Genomic DNA, 23939 nt, shown 5'->3' on the forward strand with positions numbered 1-23939 from the left:
GCCCTCGAGGAGGGACGTTGACACTCCTGATGTAGTGTCTGTATGTCAAATGCAGTAAAATCATTGCTAAGGAAGCTGGTAGTGGTATTCTGTTGGATACTAGAGCTGATACGGGCTGAATCTGTAGACCATGCCTCTCTAACTAGAAAGAGTAGGGTTGCCAGATTTTCCAGTTGGAAAATACGGACCCTTAGACCCGGCCCCCCCCCCCCAGGGCCTGCCCAGTTCCGTCCATCCCTGCCCTGTAATGCCCTAATCCCCGCCCCCAGTCCGGCTCTAGCCACGTCCCCCCCCACTGCCTGTTTCTTGTCCCTGCCCGACGCGATTTGAGGAGCTTTTCAAAACCCGTACAAAGTGCCAGGTTTTGAAAAGACCTCTTGAACCGCGGACAAGTCCGGGGGAATCCGGGACGTTCTGGCAAGCCTAAGAAAGAGCTGGGATAAAGAGCTCCTGCACAGCCAAAACAGGAAACGGTGACAGCTTCCAGTGGATATGGTCACAGCTTACGGAGCCCTCGCTGGAGACTCGGCTCTGAAAGTGTTTGAGATCTGCACGTGCAAAGGTCCCTTGGACCTGATGCAGCTGAGACCATGCTAGTTAGAGGGAAAGCCTGGAGTGTGTGTAGGCGCATGTGGGCTTTCAAAAGCACATTCGGTTTCCATGCAAAACACAAATAAAATTCTGTATATACTGAATTCTTTCTGAAGGTGTTCTCACTGGGTAAGGTGCGAAACCGGGCCACTCTCGTTATAACCGAGGTCCAAACTATTTGTCAGCTCCCCTGTGCAAAACTGTGCAAGGTCTTTGGTATTTTTTTTTTTATATCGTTTTACTTACAGGTGAACTAGATATTAAAAATAGAATTTCTTAACAGAAGGCTGTTTGGCCTGAGTTACATAATGTCCTTGTCCCTGGAAGAGAATGTAATCCTAACTGGCAAGATACTGGCCTTTTAAATCTCGATTCACTGTGCGTTTGGCAGTTCTCAGCCAAATGTTTGCCACTTTTAGCGGATATTAAATCCCAACACTTTACTTTTAAATTACACAATGTAAAAATAAAATTAAAAAGAAATTTACACTGCAACCAAAATGACAGTTTTGCATCTACACAGATAGTAGCAGCTTTGGAACGAAGACAGAGCTTTGTCTGTTAACTTACTAGCCATTAAAAACATTCTTGTTCCTCATGGATAGAAATTATATTGAAAAGTCAAAAAAAACAAAAAAACAAACAAACCAAGCTTGCCTGCAAGTTCAAGTTTTGTCAAATGTAACAAAAAATACATAATTTACTCTACATTGTTAACTGTGTGGTGGCCATATACTTCCAGGTCACTGGAGACAGGCCTTTCCAGTTCTGAGTTTGCCCAATGGCAGGCATGGAGCTCTCACTGAGAACTACATTTCCCTGCATGCAATGGGGCAACACTAGGCCTGGCTCTGTTTGTCCCCTTGATTATGGAACTGTATGAGCACCCTATACGCGTGTGCCTTCTGGCCTGGTGTAGATAGGGTTAGTGCTGTTATCTTCCGTTCTGCTGTCTGCCCCTCGTTTCTGCCAGAGGCGGACTGTCCTTCTCTGCATCACTCTGATGCTTCTCTTCCACGGTACCATCGTCGGAAAAACTGCTTTATTTTAGGGCCCACTATCAGCTTAATGTGCCTGTGGCTGACAGACTTCGTGAGTGCAAGCTGACACTAGCCGAGTCATATCTCAGATTCTCGTCTTAAAGGCCTGGGCTCCATGGGTACCACAGCCTGTAGGTGGTGATGGTCTATATCGGGCTGCGTGTCAGTGCTCGTACTCTCAGGCATCCCATTGTCACTGTCATCCTCTTTGCTGGCCAGTGCCACTTCGTTCTCATAGCAAAATGAGTTTGCATTGGAAAGAAGGTACTTCTTCTCTGCTAAGTCTCTGGCACTGCAAAGGGTGTGTTGGGCACTTCATAAGTTTATGGAACCGAGAATAATCCACTTTGTAGTAGTTCTTTTCTTCAAAAAGCACAGGCTCGTATCGGTGGCCCCAAAGTATTTCATTTGCTAGGTAGGAGCTACGACACTGAGTCGTCATTGCTGTGGCTTCCACCATTCCCTCTAATATTACTACAATTTCAAAGTCTGAATTGTCCAAGTCTTGTTTACTTAAATCGTACAATGGACTTTCCTCATCAATTTCATGGACAATTGTAATTGGAGAGACCAGAAATATACGGTCTATTCCACTGTCAAACCCAACGTTGATATCTATTTGATCTAAGGGGGATGATTCTCCTTCAGATGTGATTCTGGATTTCAGCAGCTGAGGCTCGGACATGGGCCTCCACCAATGGCTTTTCCGCAGATTTCCAACACGCCACATCAAACAAAGCTTTCCATCTCTCATGGCGATCACTGCATTGTCACTGAACACCAGTGTTTCATTTCTCTTTTTGGGCTTTGCCATCTTAGCCATGACAGCACCAATGATGAAAGCGTCAATGATGCAGCCCACTATTGACTGGAATACGACCATGAATACGGCGATGGGGCACTCATCGGTGACACATCTGAAGCCATAGCCAATAGTCGTTTGCGTCTCAATGGAGAAGAGAAAAGCTGCTGTAAAACTTCTGACTTGAGAAACGCAAGTTTTGTAGTTCTCTTGAGCGTCCAAGTCCCCGTGAAATAGGGCAATAAGCCAAAACACACAGCCAAAGAAAAGCCACGACAGAATGAAAGCAAGGCAGAAGATGACCAGCATCCATCGCCAACGAATGTCTACACATGTGGTAAAGATGTCCGACAAATAGCGTTGCCCTTTCTCGCTAACATTGACGAACTGGACGTTGCAGTGACCGTCCTTCTTGACAAAGCGGCTCCGGCACTGCTGCCTGGTGTGTACCTTGGTCTTCCCGTTCCCGTAACCGTTGGCAACGGCCATGGTGGCCAGCTTCATCCCGTCCTCTTCTGATGACACAATGCTGTAGCGATTGGTCCGCACACTGCCCATCACTACAGCTGTGGACTGCGGTTCTTCTGCTTTAGAGAACAGTCTTAGTTTGTGCAAAACCCTTTGGAGGAACAGTTTTGAAAGTTCTCGGGAAACACAGCCAGGGAAGAAACGAGCCGAGAGCAGTATCTCCTATACACCCTTGGCCCTACCAAGGACTGTCTTCTGACACGTGTAGGTAGTCTGTCCTCTGTCATTGAAAAGACATGGCCTGGAAGGGAACAAAAACAACAACTTTGTGTGAGAACTCAGGAAGTCAAAGCATAAACCTATTTTCCATTACTACTTTTCCACTCTACCTCTTCCGGCTTTGTTTTGAGTATTTTTTTTGTTTGGGCAAAGAACAATTTTAGCAGATTAAGAAGAAAGGACATATCCCGCTCTACCCCAGAAATATTAAGGGCTCCTATTATCGAGCCACGCTAGCGGTGTAAAGCGCGTAATAGTGCGTGTTAAATCACCGGCCGTGCTAGCCGCTACCACCTCCTCTTGAGCAGGCGGTAGTTTTTTTGGCCAGCGCGAGGGTTAGCGCGTGATGAAAAGTCCCGCGCATTAACCCCACCAGCGTGACTTGATTAAAGGAGCCCTATGTATCAGTAAACAAAGTCATCATTGCCCGCGTGTAGCGCAATCATGGAATCTGTTGATTTCATTTATTATTTCAGTTTCAGAAAGCTGGAGAAAACTAATTTTAAAAAAGGGAACATTTTTTTTCTTGAGCAGAATCAAGCGCTTTGTGCTAAAACGAAGATTGTGAACTTTTTTTGCGCTCCGTGTGTTGGAACAGGCTCTGTAGCTCTGTACTGGATTTTTTATTTATTTTATTTTTTTTACCAGAGCCCCTTTTATAAAGCTGTGATAGCAAGTACTGGCAGGACAAATGTAACCCAGCCCATCGGAATTGAATGGGCTGCATCGCATTTGTGGGGCAGGAATCGCTGTCGTGGCTTTGTAAAAGGGGCCCTAAGAGCCTGATCTACTTTTTTTTTTTTTCAAAATATAGAGAGAATAGTAGATAAATCTAAATAAAACATGTTCAAATTCTTCCAGACCAGGGAGGAGAAGATAAGTCGGGAGCTAGAGAGGTCATGAGGGGAAGCACCATCAGAAGTCAGAGGAGGAGAGGGGGCTGGAGAAACAGTAAGGAGGGAAGAAGGCTGGGGAAGCCGCATGGAGGAAGGGATAGGGTTGCCAGATGATCAGACTTACCCAGACATGTCTTCCTTTTAGAGGTCTGAACGGATGGATTTTGGAACACCCAGCAGTGTGTCTGGGTTTTGGAAGGCCCCGGCTTTGCCAGTGCTTGGGGCTGCCTCTGGAGGGTGTACGAGCATGTGCAGATGTGACACGATGACATCACATGCATGGAAGGGCTGGCGAAAAAGCATGGAGGGAGGAAGGAATGGCTGGAGAAGCATTATGGAAAGGAGAGAGTACAGGAGAAAAAAGCATGGAGTAGGAGAGTGCAGGATGGGAGGGGAGAGTACAGAGAATGAGATGGGGGACCAAGGAAATGGATGGTGTGGGTGGGGCTGTGGGAGGAGTGTGGGTGAAGCTGTGGGAGGAGTGTGGGTAGAGCTGTGGGAGGAGTGTGGGTGGGGCTGTGGGAGGAGTGTGGGTGGGGCTGTAGGAGGAGTGTGGGTGGAGCTATGGGAGGAGTGTGGGTGGAGTATGGGCAAGGTCAGGTGTCCTCTTTTTTGTCTTCACAAATATGATAACACTAGGTTGAGTGCCAACCAGAGAGGAAAAGCACTATTTACTACTACTGCTTATCATTTCTATAGTGCTATTAGACATACACAGCGCTGTATATCAAAACATAGACGGGACAGTCCCTGCTCCAAAGAGCTTACAATCTAGTCAAGACAAACTGGACAAGAAGGCGCATCTATACAGAGTGCTTAGGTGGGGGAACCATATACATCTGCATTATGATGTCATCAAGAATTCTGGGTATGACCCAGACGCATTGTGATGCCACTGAGCGTTCAGACAGCTTCTACTGCTACCACTAATCATTTCTATAGGGCTACTAGATATACGCAGTGCTGCACATCAAAACATAGAAAGGACTGTCCCTGCTCTAAAGAGCTTACAATCTAGTCAAGACACACTGGACAAGAAAGTGCATCAATACACTGTACTCAGGTGGGGGAATTGCAGAGGGAATGATAAGACAGATGTTGCTTCTTAGCAGGTGGGCTGGAGTTTGGAATTGAAGGCAGCTTCAAAGAATGGGCTTTGAGTCTGGATCGGAATACTGCCAGAGATGGAGCCCGATGTATCGAGTCAGGATTCCGGAAGGTTCTGGAATGTTGCTATTACTTGGAACCCCAAAGAGCAGCAACATTCCATGCTACTACTAATCATTTCTATAGCGCTACTAGACATCCAAACACAGAAGAGACAGTCCCTGCTCAGAAGAGCTTACAATCTAGTCAAGACAGACAAACTGGACAAGAAGGTGTAATGTAATGTAATGTAATTTATTTCTTATATACCGCTACATCCGTTAAGTTCTAAGCGGTTTACAGAAAATATACATTAAAATTAAAAATATGAAAATAATAAAGGTACTTAAAAAAATTCCCTTTCTGTCCCGAAGGCTCACAATCTAACTAAAGTACCTGGAGATTAATAGATTAATTAAAATAAAGATAGAAGAGGAAATAGAAAAAAAAAACATTTTAACAAGACAGCATTGAATTAAATTTTTTGGTAGATAGAAGAGAGAAGATCAAAGAGTAAATGCATAAGGGGAAACCGTTAGACAATAGAATTCTGGCGAAATTTAAAATGGCAGAAATGTTATAAAACGAAGAAAAAAGGCATAACAATAAGTAAGATTAAAAGTAATTCATAAACAAGTAGGGAAAGAAAATAAAATAACACATTGTCTTTTAAAAAAGAGCTTCTTCATGGATGAGACTTGGATGATAGCCACTTGGTATTGAAAGTCATCATGTTCTGTTTCCGATGTAACTGGGTCCGACACAAGACTTCCGTCCCGCTGTTTCCGTGCACATCTGCTGATAGCTCTGGAAAGAAGTCGAGTCAATGGGTGAAGGGGCTCTGGGGTATAAGAAACCAGATTTCGGGTCAGGTAAGTGGAGATCAGATCTTCTTCGCCGAGGTTAGGAGCGCAGGAAGCGGTGAAAGGTTTTGCGCTGACCAGAGTGTGTTGCAGCCGGATATTGGGGGTAAGGTGGAGCTTCCCAGGGTCATTTCTAGAAATAGGCAGATTAATGTAGGAAACGCCTCCACAACTCATGCCCTCGCCTCCAGGTCGACGACTTCCGGCGTTCCCCTGGTCGGTCCCAGCCGTGGTTCGCCGACACTCAATGGCTACAGACAACAACGGCCGCAAAATCACATTGGCTTCCACACCGGAGAGCACGTCAGCCATACATGGACTGCATCTCTTCAGTCCGCACAATCCCGGCTCTCTTCTCCACTCGGGCCTCAGATTCTGCACACCTCTGACCAGGTGATCGAAGTCTCCGATGTTGTTGCGGAGAGTGACCCTCTGTAAAAATCCCTGTCACCACCAACCTCCTAGCTCTATTACCGTTGGGCCTGTGTCAAACTGTCAGGAAAAGAAAGTCGGATCCGTTTCCAAGTAACATGATCAACAAAAATTAGATAATGTTACATGAGTGTAAATGTAGATAATGAAATCATATTATATAAAATCATAAAAACAGAAATAAATAAATATAGAAGGAAAGAAAGAAAAGACTGTGAGAGGCACCAGAATAGCAAACCTAACTCGGCGCCATCTTGTTAGAATGGTGCATCAAATACATAGCACTCAGGTGGGGAAATGATAAGACAGATATTGGTGCTTAGCCGGTGGGTTGGAGGTTGGAATTGACGCAGCATCATAGATGTGGGCTTTGAGTCTGGATTTGAATACTGCCAGAGACGGAGCTTGACGTATCAAGTCAGGTAGTTTGTTCCAGGCATACGGAAGGGTACAGATAAAACAGACTTACCCGATGAGCAGAGTGCCCAAAGGGGACGGTGGAAAGAGATGAGAGATACTGAGGAGTTGCAGAGCGAATACACTTGTAGATAAGTAAGAGGAGTTTTTGAACGGATAGGGTAGCCAATGAAGTGACTTGAGGAGAGGGGTAATGTGTAGCTTAGCAAACATTGGTGGAATATGAGGCATGCAGCAGAATTCTGAAGGGGAGAGAGATGGTAGCAGAAGGCCAGCGAGAAGCAGGTTGCAGTAGTCTAGGTGGAAGGTGATGAAGGTCTTAGCAGTGTGAGGAAGGATCCGATTTTAGCGATATTGTACAGAACGAAACAACAGGTTTTGGCAGTCTGTTGGATATGTGAAGAGAAGGAGAGAGTAGAGTCAAAGATTACCCCAAGGGTTGCGAGGCCAACAAGACAAGGAGGATGAGTGTGTTGTTTCACAGAAATAGAGAACGGGGGAAGAGGAGAGACAGGTTTAGGTGGAACGATCAGGAGCTCAGTCATGGCCATGATTTCATTTTAGATGGCGGTGAAACATCCAGGTAGTGATGTCAGACATGCGGATGATTGTCTGCTGAGATTTCAGGTATAGACAGAAAGAGCTGTGAGTCGTCAGCATAGAGATGATACTGAAAGCCATGGGAGGAGATTAGAGCACCAAGGGAAGAAGTAGTCCCAGGACAGAGCCCTGAAGTACACCGACCGACAGCAGGATAGTGGTGGAGGAGGATCCACCACAGCATATGCTAAAGGTGCGATGGGAAAGAAATAGAAAAAAAACTATGAGATAGCAGAGTCCTGAAACCCAAGCAAGGACAGCATGTCGATGAGTAGGTGATGATTTACCATGTCAAAAGCTGCAGATAGATTAAGAAGGAGGAGGGGCCTTTGGATCTGGAGCGGGTTATTGGCGACTTTTGTAAGGGCAGTTTCTGTAGAATGAAGAGGGCAAAAGCCTGATTGAATTTGATCAATGATAGATTGAGATGAAAGAAAGTCAAGACAATGGCAGTGAACAGCACATTCAAGTAGCTTGGATAAGAAGGGGAGGATGGAGATAAGATTATAGTTGGAAGGGCAGGTAGGGTCCAGGGAGGGTTTTTGAGGAGTGGTGTAGCAACGGCATATTTGAAGGCATCAGGCATAGTAGTGGTGTAGGTTGAGTACATGGCAGGTAGTGTAAGTAGATGGTTGGGGATAGGATCAGAGAACAACAGGTGGCGAGTTTGAAGGAGGAAAGGAAATGTGCAGGGGGGATTGGTAGAGTGGATTGGGGGCGGAATTTCAGTTGCAAACTCAAGGTCAATTTTGTGAACCTTGTCAAAGAAGTACTCAGTCATAGCCTGGAGGGAGAGTGACAGAGGGGTTGGATGTAGGGGGACCTCGAGTGAGGAGTTCAGATGGCAAAGAAGCGGCAAGGATTGGAGCCGAGTCCGACGGGTGTAGTAATCTTGTTTGGCAAGTGAGAGTGGAAGGATTTGAAATAAATGAACTGGCACAGGAGCGTAAGTAGCACATTTTGGAGTTTAGCCAGGGTTGGGGGTTTGGGGCGCCTTACAGAGCATGGGGTAAGAGGACCGAGGGTATTTAGAACAGAGGAGAGAGTGGTGTTATAGGAGGAGATAGCCTCATGTACAGACTTGTGTAGCGTAATGGTAGAGAGGAGGGGTGAAACAGAAGTGGAGAGAGTGCTGGGGTCAATATTCTGAAGATTCTTAGATGTGGAGATCAGCCGAGGCTGGGGGGGGGGGGGGAGGGATTGCAGTGAAAAAATTTATGATAGAGGAGTTGGAGAAGAAGATAAGGTCAAGGCAGTGGTTGTCCTGGTGGGCAAGGGTGGAGGAGCACAGCTGAAGATCAAATGGGGATGATCTGCTGAAGCTAGCTCAGATGTTCAGTAAACCCTCCAATAGCACCTTCGCCAGTCTCCCCCGTTCGGTTTAAGACTGTGAACTTTTTTTTCTTCTTCTTTTTTTTTTTTTTTTTGAAACAGGGTCTGCATGGAAATATGCCTAAACTTCCCCAGTACTGTTCTATATTAACAATTTTCTGCATAGGGTAAATATTATATTTGATTTTATGATGCTGCTACCCAGTGGTATAGTGAAGGAAGTTGGTGCTTGGGCGGACACGCCCAGCATCTCCATACCATGTGGAGTGTGTGGCACGGTGGTTAAAGCTACAGCCTCAGCACCCTGAGGTTGTGGGTTTAAATCCCATGCTGCTCCTTGTGACCCTGAGCAAGTCACTTAATCCCCCAGTGCCCCAGGTACATTAATGTGAGCCTGCCAGGACAGACAGGGAAAAATGCTTATATACACAACTTTGGTTGTAAGTGGAATATAAATACTAAAAAAATAAAATGATAAATAATAAACCTCCCTCATACACTCTTCCCACTGCCCTGGTATTGCCCCACCCCCTGCCTCTCTTCAAATTTTCACCTGTAGCGAGCAGGCTCTCCTACCTGCTGCTCACACCGGCTGAGCCTTCCTTCTGATGTCACTTCCTGCTACTGCAAAAAGGAAGTGATGTCAGAGGGCGGGATGAGGCTGGCATGAGCAACGAGTAGAAAAGCCTGCTCACTGCCGGTGAAGATTTGAAGAAGTGGGAGGGAGAGCATTTCAGAGACCCCTCCCATCACTGGGTCGTGAGAAGAGGTAACGTACCAGCACTCTGCCGAGTTGCTGCCCGGAGCGTTCTGTCCTCCCCACCCCCACCTCCTTAGGACGCCACTGCTGCCTCTACCTTCTGAACAACAAGAACCAAATAGCACAGCATGATTTGGGGTTCACTTATTTGTTGTGCCTGTGTCATAGGCTGGAAACTATTAGAACACCACTTATCCAATTCAACCCACAATGAAGATATTGGGTGTAACACTGGACCAAAACCTGACCATGAAAGACCAGGTTGACTCCTTGATCAGAAAAATCTTTCACACCCTCTGGAAACTTCGATCCATCAGAGCTTACTTCGATGCCTCATCATTTCGAATTCTAGTACAATCCCTTATTCTGAGTCAACTCGATTATTGTAACATCGCCTACTTGGCACTCCCCCAGAAGTACATGCGGCGATTGCAACTAGGGGAAGGGGTAAAACGCGGACCTCACGGACCTGACGGACCTCGCAGATCTAAACCCGTACGGCCTTAAAAATCTGAGGTCCGTGTCGGTCCGTGTCCGTGCCGCTTGTAGTTTCTGTCGCTGACAGACCTTGATGAGATTTTAGCGCTGACGGATCCGTCTCAGCATAGGGAGGGAAAAGTGTTAGGATCCGTCAGCGCTAAAAATCTCTTCGAGGTCTGTCAGAGCCAGAGACTAGTGCTGGAGTTTGGAGACTTCTTTTCCATAACGCACGTCCAAAACCTATGTCCCCGCTCTCTTGGCTTCTGCTCTGCCGCTCCAGCACTAGCCTCTGGCTCTGACAGACCTCAAAGAGATTTTTAGCGCTGACGGATCCTAACACTTTTCCCTCCCTATGCTGAGACGGATCCGTCAGCGCAAAAATCTCATCAAGGTCTGTCAGCGACAAAAACTACAAGCGGCAGGGACACGGACCGACACGGACCTCAGATTTTTAAGGCTGTACGGGTTTAGATCTGCGAGGTCCGTCAGATCCGCGTTTTACCCCTTCCCTGCAACTAGTTCAAAATACAGCGGTTAGACTGCTTTGTGGACTGAAGAAGTTTGATCATGTGACACCTTCCTATCGACTCTTACACTGGCTACCGATGGAGGCTCGTGTGAAATTCAAGTTTGGTTGTTTTTGCTTCAAGGTACTCTATGGCTTAGCCCCTAAATACATAACATAGTAACATAGTAGATGACGGCAGATAAAGACCCGAATGGTCCATCCAGTCTGCCCAACCTGATTCAATTTAAATTTTTTTTTTTTTTCTTCTTAGCTATTTCTGGGCGAGAATCCAAAGCTTTACCCGGTACTGTGCTTGTGTTCCAACTGCCGAAATCTCTGTTAAGACTTACTCCAGCCCATCTACACCCTCCCAGCCATTGAAGCCCTCCCCTGCCCATCCTCCTCCAAACGGCCATGCACAGACACAGACCGTACAAGTCTGCCCAGTAACTGGCCTAGTTCAGTCTTTAATATTATTTTCTGATTCTAAATCTTCTGTGTTCATCCCACACTTCTTTGAACTCAGTCACAGTTTTATTCTCCACCACCTCTCTCGGGAGCGCATTCTAGGCATCCACCACCCTCTCCGTAAAGTAGAATTTCCTAACATTGCCCCTGAATCTACCACCCCTCAACCTCAAATTATGTCCTCTGGTTTTACCATTTTCCTTTCTCTGGAAAAGATTTTGTTCTACGTTAATACCCTTTAAGTATTTGAACGTCTGAATCATATCTCCCCTGTCTCTCCTTTCCTCTAGGGTATACATATTCAGAGCTTCCAGTCTCTCCTCATACGTCTTCTGGCGCAAGCCTCCTATCATTTTCGTCGCCCTCCTCTGGACCGCCTCAAGTCTTCTTACGTCTTTCGCCAGATACGGTCTCCAAAACTGAACACAATACTCCAAGTGGGGCCTCACCAATGACCTGTACAGGGGCATCAACACCTTCTTCCTTCTACTGACTACGCCTCTCTTTATACAGCCCAGAATCCTTCTGGCAGCAGCCACTGCCTTGTCACACTGTTTTTTCGCCTTTAGATCTTCGGACACTATCACCCCAAGGTCCCTCTCCCCGTCTGTGCATATCAGCTTCTCTCCTCCCAGCATATACGGTTCCTTCCTATTATTAATCCCCAAATGCATTACTCTGCATTTCTTTGCATTGAATTTTAGTTGCCAGGCATTAGACCATTCCTCTAACTTTTGCAGATCCTTTTTCATATTTTCTCTTTCTCAACCAACAGACACAAGCGAAGCTCACACCTGAACTTCATTTCTCCGCCGGTTAGAGGTTGTAAATTTAAAAGTCATCATCAACATCTTCTCGCACATCAAGCAGCTTTATGGGGTAAAGACCTTGAACAATTGATGGTGCCTACAACCTATGGAGAATTCAGGAAACGCCTGAAAACACATCTATTCCTGAAATACTTAGGAAACCAACCTATTCAATCTTAGTCCTTAACAACCGAGCGCAAGAACCACCAGTCGCTAAATCTGTACTTTGTTTGTTCATTCAATCTGTAACATTTCTAATCATTGTAAACCGCATAGAACTTCACGGTCCTGCGGTATATAAACTGTTATTATTATTATTAATTGCCATCAATGGCTTGAAGGATCCACAGCTGCGGGGCTGAAGGCTTACCCCTGGATTCTATATACAGCACTTAGGCCCAAATTCTGGAACCAGCGCCTAAAGTTAGGCACCTATTTCGGAGGCGCCCAACTAGATAGGCGCCTATCTAAATTGAAGGTCAAGCTCAAGCTTTTTAATCAGCACTGATTGAAACCTAGGCGCCTACCAAGAAAGCGCGATTCTGTAAGAAGGCGCCGCTAAAAAATTTAGGCGGCCTTCAAAAAAGCAGGCGCTGTGCATGTTAGGCGTGGGCGTGGCTACATGTTAGGCGCCTTGTTGCAGAATCGCCGCTCTTAAGCGTGCTTAAGCGCTCGCAGGGGCGCCTAACTTTGAGCTGTGCCTAGAGCGGGCCTATTTCTTGGGCGCCTCCAAAATAGGTGCCGCTCAGCGTGATTCACTAAGTGGCGGCCGACTGTGCTTGGATCGCGTTGAACGGGGCCTATATCGGCGCCGAACCTTTGGCCGCTTCTTATACAAGTTGCCCCTTAGAGTTGCAGACCCAAATTTGTGCACATACAAAAAAAAATGAGCAGGTCAATTAATTGAGTAATGAACCCTTAACTAATAATAATTGAGTACCAATGACCAATTATTGAAATTAATTGGCGGTCATTAAAATTTGCACACGCATCTGGCCAGATTCCATGGTGTGGGGGGAGGGGGGGCTGAGTGATGACCCTTAGCAAGAAGCATAACTATAGTGCATTGGCTGGAACTTCGCAGACCCTCCCCTTCATGAAGGGGAACTTCCTAGTGTCCGTGGCCCCCGCCATCTAGAGGATCTAAACTAGAGAATGACACAGTGACAAAATTCATCACCGTTCCCGTCCCCGCGGGAAATAACCCATGTCATTTTCTAGTGTCTATTTCAACCTCGGTCCTTCTACACCAGCATTCTTCAAAGCAAAGCTTGCGGGTCAGTGGTTGTGGCCATTCATACTCCGATTCTTCCCTCTCTCCTTAAAGAATGACATGAAGATGGTTTCTCGTGGTTATCCGCGGGAACGGTGATGAATTTTGTCACCGTGTCATTCTCTAATCTAAACATCAATCTGGGAACCCTAGACAAAATTATCGAATTAAAATTAAAGCAGACCAGCAGCCAGAATATCATTTTACATTATTACTGATATTAAGAGGGGGTACTGAAAAGTTCTCAGCCTCATCGACTAACTTCCCAAGTTCGGAGCGTTATTTTGCCACTGGAGATGAAAAGAGGGTTATCTGATTTCGTTAAGTGTCAATTTGCAGAAATGAAATTCCGTGTTTTGACATTGTTCCAGATCATTGATTGAACCATTCTTCTAAATTTTGTAGATCTCGCTTCATGTTTTCTATTCCCTCCGAGGTATCCAGTCTGTTTGTAATCTCTGTGTCATCTTCAAAAAGACAAATTTTTCCTCCTAACGCAGTGTCTCTCATATGGTGTGCCACGGCACAGTAGTATGCCCTGAAGAAATTCCGGGTGGGCCACGTTAGTTTTAAAAATTCCCTTCATAAGTATATACTAGAACAGATGACATGTACATCGCTTAGACAAGTCTGTCAATGTTATGAGTGTCTGTGCGCATAAGGATACAACCGCCCAGACAAGCATCATTCTTTGACATGATTGGTCCTTGAAAACTAACGCCAAGTGCATTAGATAGACTGCGAGTCCACCGGGACAGATAGGGAAAATATGTGAAGTATCTGTATGTAAACCGCTTGGAGTGAGAGATCGGAGAAACCGGGCCTCTTCTCCCTTGAAAGAAGGAGACTGAGAGGGGACATGATCGAAACGTTCAAGATAATGAAGGGAATAGACTTAGTAGATAAGGACAGGTTGTTCACCCTCTCCAAGGTAAGGAGAATGAGAGGGCACTCTCTAAAGTTAAAAAGGGATAGATTCCGTACAAACGTAAGGAAGGTCTTCTTCACCCAGAGAGTGGTAGAAAACTGGAATGCTCTTCCGGAGGCTGTTATAGGGGGAAACACCCTCCAGGGATTCAGGACAAAGTAGATAAAGACAGGTTGTTCACCCTCTCCAAGGCAGGGAGAACGAGAGGACACTTTCTAAAGTTGAAAGGGGATAGTTTCCGTACAAATATATGGAAGTTCTTCTTCACCAGAGAGTGGTGGAAAACTGGAACGCTCTTCCGGAGTCTGTCATAGGGGAAAACACCCTCCAGGGATTCAAGACAAAGTTAGACAAGTTCCTGCTGAACCGGAACGTACACAGGTAAGGGTAGACTCAGTTAGGACACTGGTCTTTGACCTAAGGGCCGCCGTGTGAGCGGACCGCTGGGCACGATGGACCACTGGTCTGACCCAGCAGCGGCAATTCTTATGTTCTTATATAACTACAAAAGGTGGTATACAAGTCCCAATCCCGTTCCATATCCAAGTCATTCTTTTCTTGGTTGAACTGAGAACTTTTTAGAAACCCCTCATAGAGTGAAGAGTTTCAGTCTCTGGTAACCAGTTTGTTCCCTAATTAATATTTTAAACAATTTTATTGTACAACGCTTTGAATTTTATTTTAAGCGTTTAATCAAATTTTAATAAACTAGGAACCAGAGCTGAGATTGTGAGGTCATAATGCTTCATCCCACCAGTAAGAGCCAACCTCATCAGTGATGTCACAATGACTCGATTGTCCTATACCTGGCTCACTTTTATTACAAACGAGGGGGTGCTGAAAAGTTCTCAGCCCAACCCCCGCTAACTTCCTAAATTCTGAGCGTTATTTTGCCACTGGAGCTGAAAAGAGGGTCATCTGATTTCACTAAGTGTCGATTTGCAGAAATGAAATTCTCTGTTTTGACATTGTTTCAGATCATTCATTGAACCAGATCTCTTCTCGTTGAGCCGAGAACTTTTCAGCACCCCCTCGTATAATAAACCTATAATGAAGGAGGGAGACCAACACCCCCTCTAGCCAATTACCCAAATATATTCAATAACACACACACAAAAAAAAAACATTCTTATCTTAATAATCAAACAACAGAAATGGTATAAAATGGGCTGCGGGTTGGCAGAAGCAGATACTTTGCCCTTAACAAACCTATATTATATTCCACAGAAACAGAAAGTTCCTGCAGAATTAGGTGTAGACCAGTTGGAACAGATAGAATTTGATTTAACTGGTTTCCTGGAAGACTCACAGGATATAATCCAAGCTAGGTCTACCCTATTAGTGACCTGTGCAAGAGAGTTAGATAAATCCTTAATCACGAAAGCTTATTTTCAAAATAAGCTAGCAAAGTTTTGTGGAGATAAGGTATTAATATTTCCCGATGTGGCCCAGGCAACACAACTGAGAAGGAAGGCATTTTTAAACTTGAAATCAAGGGTGTTGGCTCTGGGAGCCACATTTTACTTAAAGTTTCCATGCAAATGCTTAGTGAAATTTAAGGAATGTGAATATGTATTCTGGGATTCTATGCAGTTGGAGCAGTTTTTACAGCTTCGCGAAACTAGCAATTAGTTCCCACTTGAATTAATTATAAATGGAGTTCAGTAGTATTTTCCACCATAAAATTTGATCTTAGATCATGATTATATTTCATTGTATTTTTAAGTTAATACCAGGAATGTTCTCCCGTTATATGGACTAGAGGAGATCAAAGGGTAATGTTGTAAAGATTATCCTTCAATGTTTGTAAAATTTAGAAGAACACCAGATTCATCTGGTGTGATATAACATTAGCTGAGCTGATGTCACCGGCTGGTAATATTTATTGAATGATGGTGTGGGTAAAATGGGAGGGGGGACAGATAGTGAGGGGAATATATGAGGTGTTATCAAGGGTCTGTAGAATAAGGATTGACAATTTTATAAGAGGAGGTAAGAAAGGGTTAATAGATAGAACTTGTAAGAAAGAAAAATGATTAGGGAGGTTGCTAAGGTGATGGGGTGGAGCAGTCACGTGATTGGTTGGATATTGTGGCACTCTGGAGTGAATTCTGTGAGGAAAGGGGAACAGTAGAGTGGTCTCTTCAGGAAAAGATTATCCCTCCCTCCCTCCCATTTGTGCTGATGTTATGTTTTGTGTCAGTGTTGTGGGGTGGGGTGGGGGGTTTACATGTTATATGTCGACTTGAGTGGGTTTGGTGGAGCTTATGGGGTTGGGGGGGAGGTGGTCGCAGCTTTGGGTGGGGCGGAAAATGGGGTTTGGCCCAGTTGGATCTGGGAGATGAGCAGTTAATAAATAAATAAATGTGACACTCGTATGCGATACCGCTGCGAGGGGAAGCATGACCTTGCGTCACCGTGGATCATGTTTGGGGGGAGGGAAGCATGACCTTGCGTCACCGTGGGTCATGTTTGGGGGGAGGGGAAGCATGACCTTGCGTCACCGTGGGTCATGTTTGGGAGGAGGGGAGGGGAAGCATGGCCTTGCGTCACCGTGGGCCGTTTGGGGGAATGTTATAAATTTAAAGACTTAACTGGAGCTAGTTTCGACACCGAATAGCTCCCTTGGGGTGTGTGAAATATGCATTGGAGGTTTGTTGGTTTTTGGACACAGATTGCATTGTAAGTGAAGATAATATTCAGATAGATAATAAAGCTGCGGCCAAATATTTATTCCAATAAAACTGAGTTGTGTGATTATTGATTGATGGTGATTAGCTTTCAGTTGCAGGTGACGGGAATGCGAATGCTAATGTTATGGTTTTTCTTTTTCTCTTATTATTATTTGTATATCTCTTATTATTTTTTAATTTTTTTTATTTATCAGTTTTAAACAGTTTAAAACTGATAAATAAAAAAAATTTAAAAAATGGGCTGCGGTGTCATTTATTAGTGAGGAGTCAGAATTCAACCAGAGCATTAATAAGATTTATTTAAATTACTCACAAAAGTGGGCCAGCACCTTAAATAGAAAGTAGTCCCAATGCAACAAAACAGACAAAGTCACATGTGCACCGCCAGGTCTCAGTTCGTGCGCTTAGGCCGAGCCTTCACCGCAGGGTGAAAATTGAGGCCTGTTCACAGGACCTTCTTTGGATGCATCCTTGCTCGGGTAACCCCTCAAGCTGAGACAACCAGTGGCATAGCGAGGGGACGAGACGCCCGGTGGGGGGGAGGGGAAGTGGCGGCCATGCCCCGCGCCTTCCTCGTACCCTCCTGCAGCACGCGCCCCCTTCACCCACAGGGCATTCTGCCGCGAGCAGCAAGAACTTCAACGTTCTCCTCGAGACCCCGTCAGCTCTCACTCTGACATCACTTCATAGGGGCGGCACCCAGAAGTGATGTCAGCGGGAGAGGCAGCGCGATCGCGAGAAGCACATTGAAGTTGTTTCTCGCGGCGGTGAAGGGAGGGGATGAGGGGAGTAGTTGGAAGAGGCAGAGAGGAGGAGGAGTGCTGGCACCCCACCCCCCATTAAGCCCAGGGTTTACCACCCCCCTCCCCCGCACTGCACTCCTGGTGACAACAGAAAACCAAGAAAGCATAACCATGAATGCAGCAACTTTTGATCAGAAATTGGGGAGTGGGCGGGGAAAACCAGATGCCTCTCCTCAAGCAGCACAGAGGAGACTCCTAGTGGTGGAAATCTTCCCGCGTCAATTCAAACCCTTCCCAGCCAAGCCTGGATCCAGGAAGGCCCAAGCTCGGGGTTTTCAAGCCCAATGCTGCCCTGCCCAATGACCCCCCTTCCCCCCATGTGGCCCCAATAAACAACACCCCTGTCAGGCCACCATAGCGCCAAGTGTTGCATAGGGAGTGAGGCTCACAAGATGGGATTCAGACAAGTCTGTCATCCTTGATAACTTAGGCCACTGATATAAACAAATAGAGTGGAGTTTTTTTAATCTGAATCGCTTTTTTACAAATAATATGAAAAGTTGCAATTACACGTCACTGTAGCTTTAATATCAATTTGCTCTAAAGTAGGTACTTGGAGGCCTCAGAAAAAATTAGTTAATGTCTTATTAAAGAAATGACAATTTTGCAGGAGATAAAACTCTTTATAGTTTTGGCTAAGTCTTAATAATAATATTGTCATTTATAGCTAAAGAGACATACGATCAAGAAACTGTTTTATTTTACTTTTGTGGTTATGATAAACATACCCAGGGCCTCAAAATAGGACCTGGCGGGCCTGCATGTGGCCCCCTGGCCGCGAGTTTGGGACCACGGTTCTAAAGCTATGGTTGACCTAAAAGGCAATAAAGCCTGTAAGATTTAAATATTTTCTTTAAAGCAAAAATCTTATACATGCACTACAGACTAAACAGTTTAGAATGATTGTTTTCCCAAAAATTGGTATGAACCCAATTTTTACATCTGCACAAAACCTAGATAACATCCAACCAAAGCTACAAAAGTTAAAAATAATTAAAAAAAATAAGCTTGGAACATTTTAAATGCAAAGGGTGCTGAAAAGTTCTCAGCCCAACCACGAAGAGGATGACGTGGATATGATTCAATCAGTGATCTGAAACGATGTCAAAAACCATCAAATTTTGTTTCTGCAAATTGGCACTGAACGAAATAAGGTAACCCTCTTTTAAGCTCCAGTGGCAAAATAATGCTCAGAATTTAGGAAGTGAGTTGGTTGGGCTGAGAACTTTTTAGGACCCCCTCGTATGTAATAAAAGTGAGCCAAGTATAGCACAGTCAAGCCATTGTGACATCACTGATGAGGTTGGCTCTTATTGGTGGAATGAGGCATTATGACATCACAATTTCAGCTCTGGTTACCAGAGACTGAAACTTTTCACACTATGAGGATGTGCTGAAAAATTCTCAGCCCAACCAAGAAGAGAATGACGTGGATATGGTTCGATCAATGATCTGAAACAATGTCAAAACAGGAAATTTTGTTTCTGCAAATTGGCACTTAATGAAATAAGGTAACCCTCTTTTCAGTTCAAGTGGAAAAAGAACGCGCAGAATTTAGGAAAAGTTGATTGGTTGGGCTGAGAACTTTTCAGCAACTCCTGGTAGTGTGAAGAGTTTCAGTCTCTGGCAACCTGAGCTGAGATTGTGATGTCATAATGCCTCATTCCACCAATAAGAGCCAACCTCATTAGTGATGTCACAATGACTTGATTGTCCTAAACTTGGCCCACTTTTATTACATATGAGGAGGTGCTAAAAAGTTCTCAGCTCAACCAAGAAGAGAATGACGTGGATATGGTTCAATCGATGATCTGAGATGACGTCAAAAAATGTCAAATTTTGTTTCTGCAAATTGGCACTGAACGAAATAAGGCAACGCTCTTTTGAGCTCCAGTGGCAAAGTAACGCTCGGAATTTAGGAAGCGGGTTGGTTGGGCTGAGAACTTTTCAGCAACTCCTCGCAATTAAGCACGTTATTGACTTGCGAACAGGAATTGTAAACACAAAGGGCTCCTTATACGAAGCCACCTTAGCGGTTTAACGCACGTAATAGCACGCGCCAATTTGCCGGCCGTGCTAGCCGCTACCGCCTCCTCTTGAGCAGGCGGTAGTTTTTCAGCCCAGTGCGGGGGGAGTTAGCGTGCGCTACAAATGCACATGGGATAAAGCCCATAAAGCGGCTTCGTAAAAGGAGCCCAAAATGTGGCGAGTCTTTCCAGGTTGTCCCGATAGCTCTAGAGCTGTTAACACACGGTCCAAAAGAAAACTATAAACATGACCCCCAAAGTCCTTCCCCTTCCACACGCCCACGCCATTCTCTAAATCCGAAGTTGAAAATGTACCAGTCATTCCCTTCTTGCTTCATGCGATTTCAGTTATTATGCAATAATTTGATGCAACGCATATTTCCTGAAATTAATTGTTAAAATCAGTAGCCCTGCTATATATTTTGGGCAAGTTTTAAGTGCTAACCAGTTTGAAATAGAGCTTTTGGTTTCTTGTTAAACAGTTTGCATCTGCTCACACCTGCTTCTAGGGGAAACTGGCATTTTCTGAACTGGAAAATTCAAATAAGCTTTTTCCAGCTGTAACTGTGTCAAAGAATGTCATTCCCCCAATTAAGATATATTTGTGACTGATCTGAAGCAGATATTTTCTTCTGTAAAACAAGCATTTATGAAACATGGCAAAATTTGAAAATTCTAGACATACACATAGAAAAAAATATCTCTGTTGGGTCATGATACTGTATTCGGTTTGTTTTATAATAATAACAGTTTATATACCGCAATACCGTTAAGTTCTATGCGGTTTACAATAGATTAAGCGAAGTACAAATTGATTGAATTTAAGAGGGGGAAGAGGAGAGTTAAAGAGATTAATAGGACAGAGGAATCGCTATGGAGGAGAAAGAAGAAGAGTGGGTCAATAGTCTAGATACTTTAGGAACCGTTGAGTTTTTAGATGTTTTCTGGATTCCTCATAAGTCGTGGGCGAAAGCAGTTGATCTAGGTCTTTACCCCACAATGCTGCTTGATGTGAAAGAAGGTGTTCATGGTGTTTTTTTCAGTTTACAACCTCTAACTGGGGGGGAAACAAAGTAGGAATGAGAGCTTCTCTTGTGTCTGTTGTGTTTTATGACCAATTGGTCTGTAATCAATGCATAAATACAACCCACTCTGCCAAACTTCCTGTGCTTGGCCAGTTATATTTTTGGTGCGAGTTACTGGCAAGATCAACCAAGAAAGATCGCTCGCTAGTCCTTGCGTTATGAATTCGGAAGGGTTTCAAGAAGGCGAGTCCTGCAACAAAATCATTAGCAGGCAATTTAACTGCATAAAACTGATGCTTTATTCCCAAGGCTATGATCTATAAAAAAAAAAAAAAAAAAGTCTTTCTCTGGGTCCAGAAATAGCTACGCAGGAAGGTGCCAGAGGCGCCCAATGACTCTTGCCTCTTCCACAGGTATCATTTGCCCTAGGTGTGTGCACAAGCAGTCTGGGTGAAAGTGCTTGGCACACCATCTCGATTTCACTTTCCATTCTGAACAGTTATAGCCACAGGACACTTTTTTGTGTTTATAGATTGCACGTTGAGATGTTTATCAAATACAACCCAATTGGCCATACTGTCAAAGTGTTTTTGCAAACTAATTCTCATGTTTCTTGTACTGAGTCACCCCATTGCCAACCCCTTTGAATACTGGCAAGCAATAAAGCTTCAATAACAGAAAGTAAGCAAGTGGGTCCCACACTTCCTCTTTTTCTGAAACAATAGCTCTATTGCAACTATTTAAAGCAGCTGCAATATTTCCCTGTCTAACCTGTTCTGCTGTAGATTTTCCAAAACCTACCCTGTATATCGGTGGAGGCGGCTGGAGGTTAAAACAGTAGACTGTGCCAGGGACTGACTTCCATAAGTGCTGTCACTTAAGCCTTTCCTCGGGCACCAAGTCGATGCCCTCCCCAGTGAGACTTCCAGGCGAATTGTCTGTTTCCTGCAAAAGTTTGTTACAGATGCAAAATAACTCAGCAAATTTTACCATTGACGAAGGCATTTTGGAATGTCAGAGTCCACATAAATGCAGAATGGACTCATTTGCATGCTTTTGAACCCCAGCAGCTGCCTTATTTGTGAATTTAAATAAACATGGGAATAGCAGACACCTTGCTGCATTTTCATTGTATTTTCGCTCTGGGCATGCAAAGTCTATAATGCCCCAGAACTTAGGTGTCAGTTCAACTCAGATTTGGAAAGTGCAACAATTAACTGTAAAATCGTATGTTCTTCTGGAAAAGAGGAACTTGAAATGTATCTATTCTAGGAAGTGTTTCTTCCAGCTATCACAAGGATTAAAGCCTCCATTTCCCCAGCGAAAGCCATTGCGATCATACACCTGTTACCCCATCTTTGAGTTTGGCATAATGCAAAAAAAATAAAATAAATAAAAAGGATGCTTTAAGCCTCTCACTGTAGGAAACAAACGTGCATTTTCTAAACTGCCTAAGGGACCTTGGACGTTTTGCTCGCTGGGAGGGGGAAAGGCAGAGGCAGCGCTCGGAGCTGCCCGAGTCCCTCAGCTGACGCCACTGCTACCCGGGTTACCGAGAGAGCCCGGCACAGCCTCTCCCCGGCTGCGCCTGCTTTGCCCTCTGCGAACCCTCCTGCAGCCGTGCAAAGCTTTTCCCTTCCTCTTGCTTTTTATTGGCCCAGACTGGCCACGAGAAAAAGTGCCGGTTTTCTTTTCCCTACCTTCCATCGAGGACCTCGGAAAGTCCGGTGTGTGTGGTTTGTTTTTGTTTGGGTTCTTTTTTTTTTTTTTTTTTTTGGAGGGGGGGAGTAGTATTGTGAGCCTGTCCTAACTAGAATTTTGTTTCCTCCAGATCTGGACTTTCATCCCCTTTTTTAAAACGTCAATTCGACAGCTGATTAATTCCTCCCCCCCCCCCTAAATTCGGGTGAATAGTTCACCATTGCCTTTTTGAAAAAAAAAAAAAGCGGAGGAGCTAAATAAATGATTTAACCGAATATGCATAAAATAACAGCCCGCACTCCTGAGAGGATTTCAGACTATTTTCCCCAACTGATGAACAAAATAATGCACCAGATTTACCACCTCCGGGGAGAGCAGCAGAAACAAACCAGTGTGAGGAATAAATTGCAAAACAATCATACGACTTCTATTGATCTGATAAGCACGGAATTATTTTTTTTAAGAAATCTTGCATTGCTCTGGGGGTTTCATTATAACACGTCTGCCTCCTCCTAGGTGCAATTTTGCCTCTTGAACCCAGTTAAAATGAGAACAAAAGTCTTCCCACCACATCGGCCTCCAAACGAGTGACTGTCGCGCATTCTTCTTAAACGGGGGGGGGGGGGGGGTTCTAAAACACTTTGCCGGGACATTTTCAAAACAACGCGCATTCGCCTGGCTTCCCATCGGGAAAAGCGCCCAAACCGCTCCTTTTCTGAAACAATTCGACATCTTCCGTTTGCAGCTGATCCCGGGGAAAGTTTTTTACGAGCACGAACAGATGCTGCAGAGTTCAGCCCTTCCAAGTATGCGTCGGTATTTTTAGCCGCGGTATTCGATCCATCTCTGAAAATGGCACGGTATCAGCCCCTGCCTTTTAAAACAATCAAATTTCTCTCGGTCCCTTTCTACCCCAAGTTAAAAATCCAGGGTTGACAGCAGTTAACCGGCCTGTCAAAACCAGCAAATATTGACTTCAGCGAGCGATCCACTCAGAATAAAAAAAAAAACATTTTTAAAAATATTCCTGAGGAAGGGGGTCCAAAAGTAGAGGCACTTACCTACCGCTGGGGACAAAGGAGGTTGCAACGTGAAGAGGAATATCCTGCAAATTGAGCTGCAAAATCCCAACTTTGCTCTGTGCCCCAGTCCCCGTCTTCCTCATTGAGTTTCTGCCTCTGCTCGTCTCTGCCATGTGATTTTAAATAGGAGCCGGCTCTCTCCGCCCCATTCCCTCCCCCCCCCCCCTTCTGCCCAGCAGGCAGGAGGCGGGGGCCGGGCCAGGGAGCCGGCAGTGCAGGGAGTGGGGTGGGGAGGAGGGGGCTTCCCCGATCCGCCTGGCTTGCGAGGGAGACCCTTCCCCCGCCTCCCCCCCCCCCCCCCCCAGCTCATCAACTTGACTCCCTGGCTGTTACCCCTCCTCCAGGAAAAGACAGACAGAAGCAGGAAGAAGGAAAAGCTTGAAGGGTCACAGGAGGAGGGGCTGCTGTGCAGCCACCTCAGGGGAGCGCAGCGGAGAGGCAGAGACCCCCGTAACCTGCCTCTGAAGTCTCACAGACACGAAGCCCGCAGCGCTGCTTATCGTTCCATGGGTTGGC

General features: G+C 45.1%; 1 protein-coding gene across 1 annotated transcript; it reads right to left on the bottom strand.

Annotated features, from left to right (window-relative positions):
- Window positions 1–295: 295 nt before the first annotated feature.
- Window positions 296–23508, bottom strand: KCNJ2 (potassium inwardly rectifying channel subfamily J member 2). Its single transcript, XM_033962462.1, is given in 4 exon segments — window positions 296–1930; window positions 1933–1956; window positions 1959–3202; window positions 23403–23508. Coding segments are annotated over 3 exon segments (1278 nt in total). The 5' UTR covers window positions 2992–3202; window positions 23403–23508; the 3' UTR covers window positions 296–1709.
- Window positions 23509–23939: the final 431 nt, after the last annotated feature.

The sequence above is a fragment of the Geotrypetes seraphini genome, chromosome 10 (genome assembly GCF_902459505.1).
Source record: "Geotrypetes seraphini chromosome 10, aGeoSer1.1, whole genome shotgun sequence".
In the NCBI taxonomy this organism is placed as follows: Eukaryota; Metazoa; Chordata; class Amphibia; order Gymnophiona; family Dermophiidae; genus Geotrypetes; species Geotrypetes seraphini.